The sequence below is a fragment of the Oncorhynchus clarkii genome, chromosome 3 (assembly GCF_045791955.1).
Source record: "Oncorhynchus clarkii lewisi isolate Uvic-CL-2024 chromosome 3, UVic_Ocla_1.0, whole genome shotgun sequence".
Classification (NCBI taxonomy): Eukaryota; Metazoa; Chordata; class Actinopteri; order Salmoniformes; family Salmonidae; genus Oncorhynchus; species Oncorhynchus clarkii.
Window position 1 is genome coordinate 30,140,208 of NC_092149.1, and position 20,571 is coordinate 30,160,778.

The following is a 20,571-nucleotide window of genomic DNA, read 5'->3' on the forward strand; positions in this document are numbered from 1 at the left end:
ACTTGTGTAACATTTCCTCTTTGCCTTATAAAACGATTAGTTTCCCTGATCCTTTCATTAAAGAGCCAATCTGCAGTTGCTAAATCCATTTTTGGACTTGTAAATTAATTATATGTACCAATTATTTATTTAAGAATATAACTTATAAATGCCTATTGAACTTAGTTCAACTGTCGGACCCCATCAGAACCCTAAATATACGTTTGTTTTACTCCAACAAAGTAAATGTAAACAAACGTTGTATAACCTCAAAACAGTTCAAACTATAATGTTGATACCATGGATGGCCAGTCCGGTATCCATAGATCTGTCTATTAATTTGAGAGCTGTTACATTTCTCCAGTCCCATCCCTCAGATTGGACCGAAACAGTGTCAGGGTGTGATGAACGCGTTGTTGTTTCAAGTGCAGATTGCCCCTTTAACACGTTCACAAATTGGAACACGAGTGTGTGATTGGTTTATTCTCAGTGCTACGTAGACATTCGATCTATCATAATACACTGTGCCATGCAAAACGGGAAGTTGGAAGAAGTGGGAAAGGGACAAGTTTTATGACATTTCTCGCCCTGTGAATATATTTGAGTGCCCGAAAATATTATTTTTTTGAAATCCATTCAGCTACCTAGCTAGTTAGTTAACTCGGATAGGGTAAGTAGATATCATTCTCGCTAGCTGATTTACCGGCAGAACTAGCTTGCTAGGCCGAAAGCTATGTTTTGTTTGCTAGCTCACATCAAATAATAAACCAACAGTTGACCCGTTCTTAATATACCGCTGTGAGTTGGTCATTGCAATGTGTATGTATATGTGTGGCTAGCTTCCTAGTTACTACGTATTTGCGTGTGTGAAGCAGGGTGAGGTGTGGTTCAACCGTATGTAGTTTACGAACAGTAAGACCGATAGCTTTCGTGTACGAGCTAGCTTAGCGAACTAGCTAAATTATTCAATATGTGTGTAGTTAGCTAGCTATAGTAAACTAGCTAGCAGCTAACAGTACACGTCATGCCACCTAATCTAAACAAAGCTAGTTATCTAGCTGTACCTGGCTGGCTATCTACCGTGAACTAGCTTGCTAAACAATTTGTCTAAAACCAAGATTGAACCAATGGGTGGGACTGAGAAAGCTAATCATTATTTTTCGACGGACACAGTGCTTGTTGATAACAAGTTTGAGCCGCCATCCTAACTGACTAGCTAGCTAGTCAACACTGGTTATTAGTGGGCAAGACTTACGTAACACGAGTTCGAACCACATGTCTTCACTGCAATTATTTTTGGCTAGACATGGGCTTGTTATGTTTACTTGTTGGGTCAGTTAAGAAATAAGTGTAATATAGTCTTTGTAAACAAGTCTAACGTTACTAGCTAATAGCCAAGTGAAAGTCGTCGTCACATTTCCAAAGATTGTCTAGTTTTAAGTAGCTACATCCTGTGATTTAATGATATTACAATGATGATCAGAGACAAAGCTAATTGAATAATTTATATCCAATTAAACGTCAAAGTTGATAATTATGTATTATTTTGTAGTTGCATTTGTTTTCCCCACACTACTTTATTCACTGTTGATCTGTTGACAATTTAAGTAATGTGACATCTCATTTTGGCAGTTCTAGGAGTGACCATACAAGCAGTACTTCTGCATCCAGAACAAGAGACTGGGGTGTAAGGACATGGCAAGTAGGGGTGGTGCAACACGACCCAATGGGCCGAACACAGGCAACAAGATCTCCCAGTTCAAATTAGTACTCTTAGGGGAGTCCGCTGTGGGAAAGTCCAGTCTGGTACTTCGTTTTGTCAAGGGCCAGTTTCATGAATTCCAAGAGAGCACAATTGGAGGTAGGCTGATCTGACTTCTTCTATTCATGTGTTAGTGGAATGGACCTAACCCAAAACCACTATATTTTTGTCCTGTGGTGATTCTCACTACATTCTGTAGGTTATGCAATCTCCCATGATATATATTAGTCCATTGTTGGAAACTGGACAGCCAGCTGTTTTTCTTATAGCCTACTGCAAACAAAATTCTAAATGCTGCAATGACTGTTATTCCCCTCTCAGCTGCCTTCCTGACTCAGACAGTATGTTTGGATGACACAACAGTCAAGTTTGAGATCTGGGACACAGCTGGTCAGGAGCGCTACCACAGCCTAGCACCCATGTACTACAGAGGTGCCCAGGCCGCCATCGTGGTCTACGACATAACTAACAAAGTGAGTCAGCAGCCGGGTTTATGCACTCTGTCACACATTATAAGAGACTTATAAATTAGGTACAGTGCATTTGGAAAGTATTCAGACCCTTTCACACAATCTACACACAATGTCCCATAATGACAAAGCAAAAACAGGATTTTAGACATTAACATGTATTAAAAATAAAAAACAGATACCATAATGACAAAGTGATTAAAAACAGAAATACCATATTTACATACACCTTAGCCAAATACATTTAAACTCAGTTTTTCACAATTCCTGACATTTAATCCAAATAAAAATTCCCTGTCTTAGGTCAGTTAGGATCACCACTTTATTTTAAGAATGTGAAATGTCAGAATAATAGTAGAGAGAATGATTTATTTCAACTTTTATTTATTTCATCACATTCCCAGTGGGTCAGACGTTTACATACACTCAATTAGTATTTGGTAGCATTGCCTTTAAATTGTTTAACTTGGGTCAAACGTTTCAGGTAGCCTTCCACAAGCTTCTCACAATAGTTTAGGTGAATTTTGGCCCATTCCTCCTGACATAGCTGGTGTAAATGAGTCAGGTTTGTAGGCCTCCTAGCTCACACACACTTTTTCAGTTCTGCCCACACATTTTCTATTGGATTGAGGTCAGGGCTTTGTGATGGCCACTCCAATACCTTGACTTTGTTGTCCTTCTGCCATTTTGCCACAACTTTGGAAGTATGCTTGGTGTCATTGTCCATTTGGAAGACCCATTTGCGACCAAGCTTTAACTTCCTGACTGATGTCTTAAGATGTTGCTTCAATATATCCCCATATTTTTCCTCCCTCATGATGCCATCTATTTTGTGAATTGCACCAGTCCCTCCTGCAGCAAAGCACCCCCACAACATGATGCTGCCACCCACGTGCTTCACGGTTGGGATGGTGTTGTTCGGCTTGCAAGCCTCCCCCTTTTTCTTCCAAACATAATGATGGTCATTATGGCCAAACAGTTCTATTTTTGTTTCATCAGACGATAGGAAATGTATCCCAAAAGTACAATCTTTGTCCCCATGTGCAGTTGCAAACCTTAGTCTTGCTTTTTTATGGCTGTTTTGGAGCAGTGGCTTCTTCCTTGCTGAGCGGCCTTTCAGGTTATGTCGATATATGACTCGTTTTACTGTGGATATAGATACTTTTGTACCTGTTTCCTCCAGCATCTTCACAAGGTCCTTTGCTGCTGTTCTGGGATTGATTTGCACTTTTCGCACCAAAGTACATTCATCTCTAGGAGACAGAACGCGTCTCCTTCCTGAGCTGTATGACAGCTGCGTGGTCCCATGTTGATTATACTTGTGTACTATTGTTTGTACAGATGAACGTGGTACCTTCATGCGTTTGGAAATTGCTCCCAAGTATGAACCAGACTTGGAGGCCTACCATTTTGGGGTCTTGGCTGATTTCTTTTGATTTTCCCATGATGTCAAGCAAAGAGGCACTGAGTTTGAATGTAGGTCTTGAAATACATCCACAGGTACATCCCCAATTGACTCAAATGAAGACAATTAGCATATCAGAAGCTTCTAAATCCATGACATCATTTTCTGAAATTTTCCAAGCTATTTAAAGGCACAGTCAACTTGGTGTATGTAAACTTCTGACCCACTGGATTTGGGATACAGTGAATTATTAGTGAAATAATCTCTGTAAACAATTGTTGGAAAAATTACTTGTCATGCACAAAGTAGATGTTTTAACCGACTTGCCAAAACTATAGTTTGTTAACAAGAAATTTGTGGAGTGGTTGAAAAACGAGTTTTAATGACTCCAACCTAATTATGTAAACTTCCCGACTTCAACTGTAAGTATTCAGACCCTTTGCAATGAGACTCGAAATTGAGCTCCAATGCATCCTGTTTCCATTGATCATCGTTGAGATGTTTCTACAACTTGATTAGAGTCCACCTGTGGTAAATTAAATTGATTGAACATGATTTGGAAAGACCTGTCTGTAAAAGGTCCCACAGTTGACAGTGCATGTCAGAGAAAAAAACAAGCCATGAGGTCGAATGAATTGTCCGTAGATATCCGAGACAGGATTGTGTCGAGGCACAGTTTTGGTTGAAAGGTACCAAAACACTTCTGTAGCATTGAAGGTGGCCTCATCAGTGGCCTCATCATTTTTAAATGGAAGAAGTTTGGAACCACCAAGAGTCTTCCTAGAGCTGGCCGCCCGGCCAAACTGAGGAATCGGGGGAGAAGGGCCTAGGCCAGGGAGGTGACCAAGAACCTGATTGTCAATCTGTCAGAGCTTGAGTTCCTCTGTGGAGATGGGAGAACCTTCCAGAAGGACTACTATCTCTGCAGCACACCACCAATTAGGCCTTGATGGTGGAGTGGCCAGATGGAAGCCCCTCTTCAGTAAACGGCACATGACAGCTCGCTAAAGGAATATCCGACCATGACAAACAAGATTCTCTGGTCTGATGAAACCAAGATTAAACTCTTTGGCCTGAAGGCCAAGTGTCACATCTTGAGGTAACCTGGCACTATCCCTATGGTTGTGGCAGCATCATGCTGTGGGGATGTTTTTCAGCTGCAGGGACTGGGAGATTAGTCAGGATCGATGGAAATATGAACAGAGAAAAGTACAGTGAGATCATTGATGAAAACCTGCTCCAGGGGGCTCAGGACCTCAGACTGGGGTGAAGGTTCACCTTCCAACAGGACAATGATCCTAAGCACACATCCAAGACAACACAGGAGTGGCTTTGGGACAAGTCTCTGGATGTCCTTGAGTGGCCCATTCAGAGCCCGGACTTGAACTCGATTGAACTTTTCTGGAGAGACCTGAAAATAGCTCTCCATCAAACCTGACAGAGCTTGACAGGGTTCAAGTCAAGTGTGCCAAGCTTGTAGCGTCATACCCAAGAACACTTGAGGCTGTAATCTTTGCCAATGGTGCTTCAACAAAGTACTGAGTAAAGGATCTGAGTACTTATGTAAATGATATATTTTTTGTTCTTTAATAATACATTTGCAAAAATTTCTATGCCTGTTTTTGCTTTGTCATTATGGGGTATTGTGTGTAGATTTTATGAGGGGGAACAAACAATTGGATCCATATTAGTATACGACTGTAACGTAACAATATGTGGAAACAGTCTAGGTCCGAATACTTTCCGAATGAACTGTATAGCATTAGGTACAGCTGAAGACATTTAGTGAAAATTTAGCTGGAGTTTGACGATTTTGCCCTATATAATCGGCCTAGTTGAGAATCTGAAGAAAAGATTGAGAAAAAGGCTAGCCTCGTTTTGCTGACATGTTTTCAAGCACTTTTCTGTAGTTCTTAGATTTGACAAGTCTAAAATATCCCTATTCATTTAATTTGGTCCTAACAAACCTGTCACATCTAGGGTACTTTTGTTTTAACAACTTAATTGAGGGGCTGTCAATGTTTTGACCCCTAGTTGCACCACACTTTCCCAAACCATCTTTCTGTTCAATGTGTAAATGTATATGTTATGTTGTAAATGTTTCTGATACCCTGTGCCACTATTTTGGCCAGGTCTCTCTTGTAAAAGAGATTAACAAACCTGGTTAAAAAAATAAAAGAGCAACTCCAATGAGAAATACTATATTTTAATCCCCATGTCTGATTTTGCTCTATTTGCTGAGACGTTTGCTGAGAAGTTGTTAGAACATTGTATTGCATGGAAATAAGATGTCAAAAGAGCTTGGTTTTCTAACTCAAAGTTTTGTACACAAATCTTAAGCCAATGTTTGGAGCAGAGCATGACTTCAACTCAGCAATATGATACATCTCGTTGACGAACTCCCCATACATGTAAGCTGGGGAACATTATCTAATTGTCATATTTTATAGATGTTCTCCTTTAACGAGACCACGTCTTGGATATCCTGCAAAGTCAATCGCATAACCAGGGAATGAAGGGAGTGGTTGTGTTGTCATTCTTCTGCAAGGACCTTGTTATTTTCTGACTTAATCTCTCATCCTCTGCTGTTTGCCAGGAGTCCTTTGCACGAGCAAAGAACTGGGTTAAGGAGCTTCAGAGACAAGCCAGTCCAAATATTGTAATAGCGTTGGCTGGGAACAAAGCTGACCTTGCAAACAAACGAGCATTGGATTTTCAGGTTTGCCAGTGAATTTGCTATTGAACATTACACTGTGCTAGTTTTATTCTCATTGTAGTCATCATACAATTTGACCTATAAGGCAGTTAAACACAACCTTTGTTGCATATTGACTGATTTTGGTGGTTTTCTTCCAGGATGCCCAGTCATACGCAGAGGATAACAGTTTACTGTTCATGGAAACATCAGCAAAGACCTCTATGAACGTTAATGAGATGTTCATGGCTATTGGTAAGTGTTTTATGTTCCATGTTCATTACACTTAGTTTGAAAATGTTAAAGATTCTATCAATCTGATAATAGAAACACATGTCATAATTTTTCCCTATTGTTTCACAGCAAAGAAATTACCCAAGAACGAGCCTCAAGCTGCCGGAGCGAACAGTGGACGGAACCGGGGAGTGGATCTTACGGAGACAGCTCAGCCAGCCAGCCGCTCCTGCTGCAGTACCTAAACCTGGCCCACTCTTCCTAACTCTGAATCACATCTGGACATGGTGTTCCCCTTCCTGACATCAGACCTTCCACCTCTCGTCCTTTCTCCTGGGAATAGCTGAAGACTCTGTATAGCTGCATTTCTAATACTTTGTTTGGTTTTACTTTTCATTTTAAAGTGTATATCAGTATAATGTATGCATGTATCACTACAAGGCCTAAAACATTTTTTTATTTTATTTTCTTACTTCAGTTGGAAGACTAGCCCCTACGAGAGAGAGTAAGCAGTGTGTGTGTGACTGATTCCCTGAAGAGAAAGTGTAACCTAGGTCATAGGGTTATTGGACTGGGGGTAAAAGTGAGTTGAGTGTCCTTCCAACCAGAACAAATCAAATTCCCCCATTGTGAAATGCCTGGAGGCTATGACAGTTTGTACTGGGTATAATACCATTATTGAAACAGTGTCAGGTAAGGACTATCAAATCAAGCATTCCCCCTTGCACCTGCTGCCGAGATGACGACATCTCCGTCTGCAGAGAAGTTTGGCAAGAACATCCAACGCCGTTACACCACTGGCCCACTGCAACCGGTTGAATAGGATAAAAGGGTGGTTTTGTGATTGGATGGCTGGTGACTCTGCAAGTTTGTCACATCTATGATGACTGCCTTGTGCATCATGGGAAGTCCTTCTTCAAACCACAATATTCTCTGGTTGATACATTGATTTAAGGAAGAACACTGAGACAGTTGGACATGCTCAGACAAGTTTTGTAAAATGTCTTGCTAAGACCTAACATATGACTAGTCCTTTGTTTCCCCAAACTGTTATTGTTCAGTTATCAACTTGTCAGAATTAGTGGTGTTTAAAAGTAGGCCTCAAACCATGCACCAACATAAGTCTTGACTATTACCTATCATCAGTCTGTGGAATATTACTCTGTTATATAGGGTGTTGCAATGTTGTCTTCTACCAATACAGCTTGGAGGGCATAAGCTTGTCAGGAAAGTATCTAGAGATTCCGAACAATTTTTCAGTACACCAATGTAGGTCTAGGTCTGCTATGGGTTTGTTACCTTGTCACAAACAAACTGGTTAAATGCTAATCAATGGTGTTCTTTTTAAATATGTAGTGTTATTAACAATTCAATTGTATCTCCTGTGTCTTGTTACTTTTCTCAATGGTCTGTTCATATTTGAGAGGACTATTGCATTGCACAATTGTTGGTTATAATTTTAATTAATGCCTGGCCATTACAATTTATAAAACTGATGCACTGTGTTGGACTTGCTAACCTATTGCCTCAAACAACCGGACGTGGTACTAACTGACTGGTAGTCTTTCTGAAGCCAGGTGGATTTAACAATGTCAAACATGACTAGTGAAGGACTGATCAGTTTGAGTGTCAGGGTACAAGTCAATAAATTAGGTATATTGTATGACTTTATGTTTTTGATATCACAAGAAATGCAAGAGCTATTCATTCTCTGCAAAACTTGAAAAATTGGTCTGAAGTTATAATTGCGTGGTATTTGTTTGGTTTGTCAACTCCTTTGAGAGTGTTTTCTCTGAGCACATCCAACCCCTGAATAAGTATGACCATGACTGAAATGTTTTCCTTTGAACCTGAGACCAACACTGTGTCCATTAGCTCTCTACACATGTCAGCTGCAAGGCACTCGTAGTTCAAGGTGAGATTCTTCAGACTGTCAGCCATAGTTTCCTTCACATTGACCTCACTCCTGCTGCAGGACTGAGGATTTATTGTCTCTCTGTTTCCTCTGCATTTGCATATCTCTAGCTACCCCCATAGTCTCTGGCATGTCCAACTCTGGTGGATTTTCCTCATCCTTGACACTGGAATGTTCTTCAGTATCAAAAGTAGATGACCCTGGACTTGACTGAATCTGAAACGGACGAATCCTCAACAGTTTGCATGAGGCACAGGGTCTTCAATATTAATTTCTGTTGAGTCAACTCAATGACAGTCAGCTCTCTCAGCCACTGCGTGATCATCCAATACTTCCCAGAGGTCACTGGACGCTAGGACCAGCAGCTGGTAGGATGGGTCCATGGGCAGCGACACAGAGTAAGGCACAGGGATGACTGACTTCAGCTTGCGATCGCCATAATGACTAAGCACTCGGGTGGCCTTGGTCAGCCCCTCCACCAGACCGTGCTGTTTGTTGATGCTGATTGTCCCTCCGGACCAGAGGATGTGTTTGCGCTCCTTAGGGTTCAAATGTATTTATAAAGCCCTTCTTACATCAGTTGATATCTCAAAGTGCTGTACAGAAACCCAGCCTAAAACCCCAAACAGCAAGAAATGCATGTGTAGAAGCACAGTGGCTAGGAAAAACTCACTAGAAAGGCCAGAACCTAGGAAGAAAACTAGAGATGAGCCAGGCTATGAGGGGTGGCCAGTCCTCTTCGATTATAACAACATGGCCAAGATGTTCAAATGTTCATAGATGACCAGCAGGGTCAAATAAAAATAATCACAGTGGTTGTCGAGGGTGCAACAGGTCAGCACCTCAGGAGTAAATGTCAGTTGGCTTTTCATAGCCGATCATTCAGAGTATCTCTACCTCTCCTGCTGTCTCTAGTGAGTTGAAACAGCAGGTCTCGGACAGGTAGTGTGTCCGCTTAACAGGCCATGGTTCCACAGCAGCAGGCAGAACAGTTGAAACTGGACCAGCAGCACGGCCAGGTGGACTGGGGGCAGCAAGGAGTCATCAGGCCAGGTAGTCCTGAGGCATGGTCCTAGGGCTCAGGTCCTCCGAGAGAAAGAAAGAGAATTAGAGAGAGGATACTTAAATTCACACAGGACACCAGATAAGACAAGAGAAATACTCCAGATATAACAGACTGACCCTAGCCCCCGACACATAAACTACTGCAACATAAATACTGGAGGCTGAGACAGGAGGGGTCAGGAGACACTGTGGCCTCATCCGACGATACCCCCGGAGAGAGTCAAACAGGCAGGATATAACCCCACCCACTCTGCCAACGCACAACCCCCACACCACTAAAGGGATATCTTCAACCACCAACTTACCATCCTGAGACAAGGCTGAGTATAGCCCACAAAGATCTCTGCCACTGCACAACCCAAGGGAGGGAGGGGGCGGGCGGGGGGGGGCAACCCAGACAGGAAGATCACGTCAGTGACTCAACCCACTCAAGTGACGCACCCCTCCTAGCGACAGCATGGAAGAGCACCAGTAAGCCAATGACTCAGCCCCTGTAATAGGGTTAGAGGCAGAGAATCCCAGGGGAGAGACAGCAAGGGCGGTTCTTCACCTTCGCACTCCTGGAACAGACTACACTCAATCATAGGACCTACTGAAGAGATGAATCTTCAATAAATACTTGAAGGTTGAGACCGAGTCTGCGTTTCTCACATGGGTAGGCAGACCATTCCATAAAAATGGAGCTCTATAGGAGAAAGCCCTGCCTCCAGCTGTTTGCTTAGAAATTCTAGGGACAGTTAGGAGGCCGTAGCGTACGTGACCATAGCGTACGTGTAGGTATGTACCGCAGGACCAAATCGGAAAGATAGGTAGGAGCAAGCTCATGTAACACTTTGTAGGTTGGCAGTAAAACCTTGAAATCAGCCCTTGTCTTAACAGGAAGCCAGTGTAGAGAGGCTAGCACCGGAGTAATATGATACATTTTTTTGGTTCTGGTCAAGATTCTAGCAGGGCTGATTTTAGTGTTTAGCACTAACTGAAGTTTATTTAGTGCCTCAGGGTCCAGAGTAACGCCGAGGTCCTTCACAGTTTTATTTGAGACGACTGTACAACCATCAAGATTAATTGTCAGATTCAACAGAAGATCTCTTTGTTTCTTGGGACCTAGAACAAGCACTTCTGTTTTGTCCGAGTTTAAAAGTAGAACATTTGCAGCCATCCACTTCCTTATGTCTAAAACACAGGCTTCCAGCGATGGCAATTTTGGGGCTTCGCCATGTTTCATCAAAATGTACAGCTGAGGGGCCTCCCGGGTGGCGCAGTGGTTAAGGGCACTGTACTGCAGCACCAGCTGTGCCATCAGAGACTCTGGGTTCGCGCCCAGGCTCTGTCGTAACCGGCCGCGACCGGGAGGTCCGTGGGGCGACGCACAATTGGCCTATTATCGTCCAGGTTAGGGAGGGCTTGGCCGGTAGGGATGTCCTTGTCTCATCGCGCACCAGCGACTCCTGTGGCAGGCCGGGCGCAGTGCGCGCTAACCAAGGTTGCACTGTGTTTCCTCTGACACATTGGTGCAGCTGGCTTCCGGGTTGGATGCGCGCTGTGTTAAGAAGCAGTGCGGCTTGGTTGGGTTGTGTATCGGAGGACGCATGACTCGTCTCTCCCGAGCCCGTACGGGAGTTGTAGCGATGAGACAAGATAGTAGCTACTAAAACAATTGGATACCACGAAATTGGGGAGAAAAAGGGGTAAAATTCAACAACAAGAAATGTACAGCTGTCACCCACATAGCAGTGAAAGTTAACATTATGTTTCCGGATGACATCACCAAGAGGTCAAATATATAGTGAAAACAATAGTGGTCCTAAAACGGAACCTTGCGGAACACCGAAATTTACAGTTGATTTGTCAGAGGACAAGCCATTCACAGAGACAAACTGATATCTTTCCGACAGATAAGATCTAAACCAGGCCAGAACTTGTCCGTGTAGACCAATTTGGGTTTCCAATCTCTCCAAAAGAATGTGGTGATCGATGGTATCAAAAGCAGCACTAAGGTCTAGGAGCACGAGGACAGTCTGACGCCATTAAAAGGTATTTACCACCTTCACAAGTGCAGTCTCAGTGCTATGATGGGGTCTAAAACCAGACTGAAGCTTTTTGTATACATTGTTTGTCTTCAGGAAGGCAGTGAGTTGCTGTGCAACAGCTTTTTCAAAAATAATTGAGAGGAATGGGAGATTCGATATAGGCCGATAGTTTTTTATATTTTCTGGGTCTTTTTCAAGAGAGGCTTTATTACTGCCACTTTTAGTGAGTTTGTACACATCCGGTGGATAGAGAACCTTTTATTTTGTTCAACATAGGAGGGCCAAGCACAGGAAGCAGCTCTTTCAGTAGTTTAGTTGGAATAGGGTCCAGTGTGCAGCTTGAAGGTTTAGAGGCCATGATTATTTCCATCATTGTGTCAAGAGATATAGTACTAAAACACTTGAGTGTCTCCCTTGATCCTAGGTCCTGGCAGAGTTGTGCAGACTCGGGACAACTGAGCTTTGGAGGAATACGCAGATTTAAAGAGGAGTCTGTAATTTGCTTTTTAATGATCATGATCTTTTCCTCAAAGAAGTTCATGAATTTATCACTGGGTTGGAGGTGCTTTGTTCAGACGGAAGCCACTGCCTTGTTTGTACAGCACCGCATGGACTTTACCTGTGAAATCGGAATCAACAAGTGACGTTAATTGGAAATGTATAGTATTCAATGAATAAGACCTGTTCTGTATCATATTTGCAGTGTATTATCAGTATGCTAGTAAAATACTGACCACAGTCAGCAATGAGAATTCTTCCACCCTGTAACTCCTGTGAGGGGGTTGGTATATTACTCTCCTGTCCTGTACCCTGCTCCTTCTTGTCTGAGGAGGGCAGCCCACTGACGATAAGGCAGAGTAGCGCTGTGCAGCCACTCCAGCGGATCTTGGAGGTCTCGTCCTTGCCAAGCCCCAGGACCCGGTCCATCTTCCAGAAGGCTGTGGTGAAGGCTAGGTTCACCTGTTCCACTTTGGTCAGATTCTCCAGCTGCTTAGTGCCTAGGCCTAGTCCAATGTCCTGGGCCTGGCCTGGGTAAGGTCTGTTGTAGTATTCCTGGAACAGGGCCTCAAAGCCTGACAGTAGCTTCACCTGGTCCTTCTCCAAGGAGAGGGGTCCTGTTTGGAGAGTTGCTCCAGGACTAAAACAAGCATCTCCCTGGCTGCCGTAACTGCAGAAATTTGTCAGTGGAACCCGTCAAAGAACCCGAAAAAGCTGGTCCCCTCTTTGCCTCCATACCCCTCATGGAAAACGGTCACATCCTCCATGTTCTTTTTCCATGTGGAGTTTTTCCTCCTCACACGCTGCCACAGCACGGAGGAACGGGTTGCCCCCTTTGTGCTTGGTGACGCTGTATTCTGTCATGCGCTGACAAAGTCCACACACTGGACCCTGACGCTGAAGCGGCACTTACCTTTCTCCAGATTGGAAGATGGGATGCCATGTATATTGCTCCCACTGTGGTGGAGGGCATGGCGTTGGGAAGGATAGGGGCCTCCTGTGTCAGGACTGGAGTCAAAGGATTCCCCAGGGAACTCCTCTATGGGAATACTGGAGTGAGAATTATTCAAAGAATGGGAATACAAACACAAACAAATCAGGGCTGAAATGTGTCGGCCTTTCATTTTCCATTTCACCAGTGCCTTGCGAAAGTATTCGGCCCCCTTGAACTTTGCGACCTTTTGCCACATTTCAGGCTTCAAACATAAAGATATAAAACTGTATTTTTTTGTGAAGAATCAACAACAAGTGGGACACAATCATGAAGTGGAACAACATTTATTGGATATTTCAAACTTTTTTAACAAATCAAAAACTGAAAAATTGGGCGTGCAAAATTATTCAGCCCCCTTAAGTTAATACTTTGTAGCGCCACCTTTTGCTGCGATTACAGCTGTAAGTCGCTTGGGGTATGTCTCTATCAGTTTTGCACATCGAGAGACTGACATTTTTTCCCATTCCTCCTTGCAAAACAGCTCGAGCTCAGTGAGGTTGGATGGAGAGCATTTGTGAACAGCAGTTTTCAGTTCTTTCCACAGATTCTTCACAAAAAAGTAACAAAGAATAACTTATTTATCAAACTAGCCTAGTGAATATTTCCAGATGTAATGTGAAGAGGTGTACCACGAGTCCATTTATGCTCGCCTCAAGTAATGGCAGTACTTTAGATTGGGTTCAGCTGTTTACTGGCCTTTCCACGGAAACAGTTTCCAAAATTGTGCAGCTTGTGCAAGAGCCTTCCAAATATATATATTTTTTGGGGGGGGAATAAAATGAAGAAAGATGTTTGCTAGGCTTTTGGTCATTATGAACATTTAGAGTAAAGTAGTAGTCTTATTAATAGTGTTGAGGGGAAGGGGACAACAACAAAACAACAAAAATAGTATAGGCTTGTCAATTTACTTAAAGTACTTAAAGAGCTGGCTTTGTGCACCTGTATGCCCCTCTTTTATCCAACAGATGGCAGCAGTGGTACACTATCTCAAAGGGGACCATAAACCAATAAGAGTCAGTGTGAGCCAGCCTACTTTATAGGCTACTCTTGAAATGTTGACAAAATCTATAATTTCGTACTTGGAGTTTAATTAAATAATCCTTAAACAATTAGAATGAGAATTTCGCATCCATACCATCGCTAAAGGCACCTCAAACACACTACATGACCAAAAGTATGTGGACACCTGCTCGTTGAACATCTTAATCCAAAATTATGGGCATTAATATAGATTTGGTCCCGCCTTAGGGGCTATCTTCCACTCTTCTGTGAAGGATTTCCACTAGATTGTGGAACATTGCGGTGGGGACTTGCTTCCATTCAGCCACAAGAGCATTAGTGAGGTCGGGCACTGATGTTTGGCAATTAGGCCTGGTTAACATTCGGCGTTCCAATTCATCCCAAAGGTGTTAGATGGGGTTGAGGTCAGGGCTCTGTGCAGGCCAGTCCAGTTCTTCCACACTGATCTCGACAAACCATTTCTGTTTAGACCTCGCTTTGTGCCCAGGGGGCAATGTCATGCTGAAACATGAAAGGGCCTTCCCCAAACTGTTGCCACAAAGTTGGAAGCACAGAATCATCTAGAATGTCATTGTATGCTGTAATGTTAAGATTTTCCTTCACTGGAACTAAGGGCCCTAGCCCAAACAATGAAAAACAACCCCAGACCATTATTCCTCCTCCACCAAACTTGACAGTTGACACTATGCATTGGGGCAGGTAGAGTTCTCCTAGGATCCGCCAAACCCAGATTTGTCTGTCGGACTGACAGATTGGGAAGCGTGATTCATCACTCCAGAGAATGCGTTTCCACTGCTCCAGAGTCCAATGGCGGCGAGCGTTACACTACTCTAGCTGTCGCTTGGCATTGCGCATGGGGATCTTAGGTTTTTGTGGGAGTGCTCGGCCATAGAAAGCCATTTCATGAAGCTCCCGACGAGCAGTTCTTGTGCTGACGTTGCTTCCAGAGGCAGTTTGGAACTCGGTGGTTTTTACACGCTGCACGCTTCAGCACTTGGCGATCCCGTTCTGTGAGCTTGTGTGGCCAACCACTTCACGGTTGAGCCGTTGTTGCTCCTAGACGTTTCCACTTCACAATAACAGCACTTACAGTTGACCTGGGGCATCTCTAGCAGGGCAGAAATGTTACGAACTGACTTGTTGGAAAGGTGGCATCCTATGACGGTGCCATGTTGAAAGTCACTTCAAGAAGGCCATTCTACTAACAATGTTTGTCTATGCAGATTGCATGACTGTGTGCTTGATTATTAAACACCTGTCAACAACGGGTGTGGCTGAAATAGCCGAATCCACTAATTTGAAGTGATGTCCACATACGTTTGTAATTATAGTGTACCTTACAGAACATTTGTGAAAATGTTGCTATAACACACTGCTGCAATGTGCAGACATTACTGCATGACACAGACTTGATAGATCATTAGGGAAGCAGTGGGATACAAGAATGTGTTCACTTCCTTCTTACCTTTAGGGGCTCCTGAGAGGTGTAGCGGTCTAAGACACTGCATCTCAGTGCTAAAGGTGTCACTACAGACCCTGGTTTGATACCAGGCTGTATCACAACCGGCTGCTATTGGGAGTCCCATAGGGCAGTGCACAATTGGCTGGGGTAGTCCATCATTGTAAATAACAATTTGTTCTTAACTGACTTGCCTAGTTAAATTACATTTTAAAAAACTGCAGTTGAAATGAAACACAAGGTGACACTTCCTGAAAGTCACAGCTGCTACCTGGCGTGATCTCCTTAGTTGGCGGCATGCATCACCTGTCCTAGATGTCATCACCATAGCCCTGAGATGTCACCTCCCTGACAGTTCTATTACCATGGTAACTCTCCTGGCCCTGCGTACATTAGTGCTACATTTCTATGTCAGCGTTCAGGTGATGCGAATTTGACAGCAACATTGGAACTAACACAAATACCCAACGATCAGAATCAGGCAGTTGCCTGCAGAGATATGTCATCTATAGTAAGTTGTTTTAAAAAAATGACTGAGCAAAATGTGTCATTGGTAAACAGTTTACATTATCTCCATCTCCACTTTTAATAATAGCTTGAATATTTCCTGTCCACTAAATCTTAATAGGCACTTGACATTGATAGAGAACACTGAACACACACACACACACACACACACACACACACACACACACACACACACACACACACACACACACACACACACACACACACACACACACACACACACACACACACTTATACAAGCTTTCTGCAGACCTTAAACAACCTTACACTCAGCCCAGGGGCACTTGAATTTTCTTAAGCACTCTATAAAGTGCATAACCTTGCCTTCTATATCATACCCAGCTTGGTTCTTTGGAAGTTGTGGGAACGTAAATTTTTGGTTTCCCATTGGTTCTGGGAATTAAGGCATAAGTTTCCTGGCCGGTAAAACTAAACGTTTTTTAAACATTCTGAGAACAGAAGTGGGCAGCATACCACCCTGCATCCCACTGCTGGCTTGCCTCAGAAACTAACCAGGGTTGACCATGGTCAGTCCCTAGATTGGAGACCAGATGCTGCTGGAAGTGGTGTTGGAGGGCCAGTAGGAGGCACTCTTTCCTCTGGTCTGAAAAAAAGCAAATATCCCAGGGCAGTGATTGAGGATTGTCCTGTATAGGGTGATGTCTTTCGGATGGGACGTTGTGGTCACTAAAGCTCCCATTGCACTTATCATAAGAGTAGGGGTGTTAATCTAAATTCAAAATCATAGACATGTAATTATCCCCAGCTTCCAATTGGCTCATTCATCCTCTCCTCTGTAACTATTCCCCAGGTTGTTGCTCTACATGAGAATTTGTTCTCAGTCAACGTAATGGTTAAAATAAAATGTTCCTGTTTACTCATAAAAAGTTTTACATTTTTGTCTATTCAAAAAGACCCCATTTCAAAGGAAACACGCACTCATTAATATCAGGTGTGGCCAATTAGTGGGCACATCTGAACACACTTAACAAGACAGAGGATAGAGAGAGTTTTGTTGACCCGGAGAACGGAATGTATATTCTTAATACATTCTTTGAACGTTACTTGTGTTTTTTATGGAACGTTTTCTTAATGTTCTGAGAACATGGCTTCAAATAGAACCACGAGGAAACCTGCAGAAAACATTATGCTGAAGTACTGAAATTCCCACAGAAGAACATTGTTTCTTAACGTTCTCAGAACAATTTGAGTACATTATTTTGAATATAACCATGAGGAAACCTTTAAGAAATGTTATGCTGAAGTACTGAAATTCCCTCCTAAGAAGCATATGGTTCTCAGAATATTTCGCTCTAGCTGGGTATCCTGCACCTTTCCTAGAATGTTGTATGCAAAATAATCATAAGACAACCACGCTCTCACCAAGCTCAAAGAAACGTTCTCAGAACATTATGTGCTAGCTGGGTAGTTACTGCACACCCAGTGCCCTTTTATAGGTAGGCTACTCCTCCCATATTGCCTCAGCTGTATTAATATGTTCTATTGGAACACTTATTTGGTTCCTAGAGGAGACATGGAGCAGTATAAGCATTTATAACCTCATACTGGCTGATATATCGGCCAGTCGCTGACATGGAACCCTTTTACTAGTTCTCTGTCCTTGTAATTTACAGCACCTCTCAGATCCGTTCAGTCCCGTCCAACACGTCCTCTGTGTGTTTATGTGCAGCAGGTTATTCATTAAGGTCACAGTCTCCGTCTCACTTGAGTGACATCTGTTTGAGCCAATAATGAATGGCTCAATAATTGATGTGGCCAAGGAGAGCAAGGCAAGGGCGGGTCATATAACTGAATATACTAATTTAGTATGAGGGGTCAGCCAGTCGTAATCTGAGCTAACAGAGTAAGGGTTTCTGTATGCATGCAATGAATCCATGACAACATTAGTAATCATGTAGACTAGTATTATTTCTTTATTTGTATACTAATTGATCCAATTTGATATTGGACACGACAAAGCCTCGGAAAGAAGGTGGATTTGGCGCCAATGGGAGATGTCAACAATAGCTATCCTGTACAATGTGGAGAGCAGAGAACTTAGGTGGACTATTCGTTTGCCTCGGTGTTGCATGTAAATGCTTTCCTTAAATTATGTTTGGATCTCAGTTCCATTCAAACAAACTAATTCCAACTAATTCCAACACATTTGAAGAAACATGTTTGTAATGTTGTTGTGTCTTGGTCAATCTGAACTGCATGGTAACCATAGCCGAAGCTTGTTGGCTTTGTTCTCATTTTTAAGACTAACGTTATTGTCAAGGTCAAAGGTACTGTATAGCTCTTTAAGACAGGAAAACAAAAGGTAAACTGTACATTTTTAGACACATTAATACTCTGTGGCATTTCGAAAACAAACCTCAAAACCCCTATCAGTGTTCTGACCTATGTTTGACATTAGGGTCGGGAGGTATACATTTGAATGGATTGCAATTGTTGTTTTGAGCACTCCAATATTTCTACCTTCTCACAAAAGTATTTGACTGGGACTTCTAATCAAATCCCTATCCTAACTTGAACCACGAAAGGCATGAAAGCAGTCTGCTGAAACATGAAGAGACTGTAAGAACCAACTGGCATGTGATGCAGGTGTTCAGTCTAAGATAACAGCAACAGGTTTCAAAACTGTATAAAACCTGATGGAAGAAATATATCAACGTTCTCATGGACGGGGAATGTTAATTGAGGCATTTATCATAATGTGGAATCCGAGGTGAACACGGACAGACACGCTGTCTGAATCTGCCCTTGTGTCCCAAGGGTATCCGACTTCAGATCCTGTTCCTACTCTGTTACTACACATATCCCTGCCTGTACATTAGTCCTCCAGCACGGCATCGCTTTCTACAGCCTACAAGACAGAAAGGGAAAACAACTCAATAGAAGCGATAGTGCAATGAACTTCTGTCTTTTTTGAAGATGACAGAAAACCACCAGCTATTCGTTCAGCAGTGTGTGCTACTGCATATAAACATGCCTGCTGTTACCAATCCGCAGCCCACCAGATCAATTCTTCCCCTCTTTCAATCACAAAAGGAATGTTTTCTGTCGTCAGAGAAAAAGACAGGTTAACACCCCTCTAAATGAAGAGCAAAAGATATCTGAAGTTTGGTTGGCATCAAGTATGAAGCGATTCGTCAATCCAATCTGTGGTTTTCTCAGGAGATCTAGTAAAACGGGTGATAAATGTAAGGTGATAATATTTTGGAAATAAGTCCCTCTATATGGTACTGTGTGGTACCAAGGAACCTCAATACCCATTTGTCACACACTCAATGGGCTCAGGCACATCAACTCACCTGTACCCCCTGCACACTGACTCGGTACCCGGTGCCCTCTGTATATAGCCTTCTTATTGTTATTCTTATTGTGTTACGTTTTATTTTAGTCTACTTGGTAAATACTTTCTTAACTCTTCTTGAACTGCACTGTTTGGTTAAGGGCTTGTAAGTAAGCATTTCATGGTAAAGTTTACGCTTGTTGTATTCGGAGCATGTGACAAATAAAGTTTGATTTGATTTGAGTGGCGCGGCGGTCTAAGGCACTGCATCTCAGTGCAAGAAGCGACACTACAGTCTCTGGTTCGAATCCAGGCTGAATCACATTCGGCCGTGATTGGGAGTCCCATAGGGCGGGGCACAATTGACCCAGGGTCGTCCGGGTTTGACCGGGGTAGGCCGTCATTGTAAATAAGAATTTGTTCTTAACTGACTTGCCTATTTAAATACATTTAAAAAAAATTACTTGCTCTCTGGTCATCAGGCAGCCTGCTGTATTGTTTTTGGAGCTGGATTAGGCTTGGAAGTAAGCTCTCTCTGGCTGGAGAGGGGAGTTGTGTATGTCAGGAATGTTGTCAGGAGTCATTTGGGCAGACATACTACAGACTGGGGATTGACGCACAGCCTTATGGGTTCATGGAAAGGACCACAGACAGACTGAACAACTGGCTACAATATGTACCTGATGACTTATAATGTTTTGGTGATATCAAATTACTAGCGCCGAAACCTGTTTGTCAATGATTTTAGGGGAAGCAAGCTGCAGGTTGACGTTTATTGTCATGAGTCTTGTCCTGGAGGCAGAACTGGATGATTTCCCCTTAGATAGTCCAGCTGCAATGTCCAAATTGGCTATATTGTAAAAAAAAAGAAAGCACTTTTTGTTATTTTTTTTATTTTTTTGTTGCTTTTAGGTCTTCATTTAACATTAGGGTTTGGTAAAAAATCAGATTGTATTACTTTGTGGCTGTGCCAGCTAGTGATCACTCTGCAGAGCTGCCTCCAGAACAAGATTCATGACAAAAAACTCAGCAAGCAAGCTGAGAGCTTTCAATTGTGGTGTATGTCTCTATGACACTATGACATGCAGGAGAGTGTGCATTTGACATTTGAGTCATTTAGCAGACGCCCTTATCCAGAGTGACTTACGGTAGTGCATACACTCTTCTACATGCATGTGCAACTGTACAGTCCCATTGGTGAATTGTAGCATCAACAAAG

General features: G+C 42.8%; 1 protein-coding gene across 2 annotated transcripts; it reads left to right on the forward strand.

Moving 5' to 3' along the window:
• Positions 1 to 441: 441 nt before the first annotated feature.
• LOC139392807 (ras-related protein Rab-5A-like) lies at positions 442 to 8,208 on the forward strand. Of its 2 annotated transcripts, none has more exons than XM_071141071.1 (6): positions 442 to 649; positions 1,612 to 1,840; positions 2,063 to 2,214; positions 6,213 to 6,335; positions 6,473 to 6,566; positions 6,675 to 8,208. In XM_071141071.1, exons 2-6 carry the CDS (start codon positions 1,675 to 1,677, stop codon positions 6,788 to 6,790), a joined length of 651 nt encoding a protein of 216 aa, XP_070997172.1. In that variant the 5' UTR covers positions 442 to 649; positions 1,612 to 1,674; the 3' UTR covers positions 6,791 to 8,208. The 2 variants fall into 2 exon arrangements, with proteins under 2 accessions (XP_070997172.1, XP_070997181.1); XM_071141080.1 differs by having other exon boundaries at positions 550 to 777.
• The last annotated feature ends 12,363 nt before the right edge of the window (positions 8,209 to 20,571 follow it).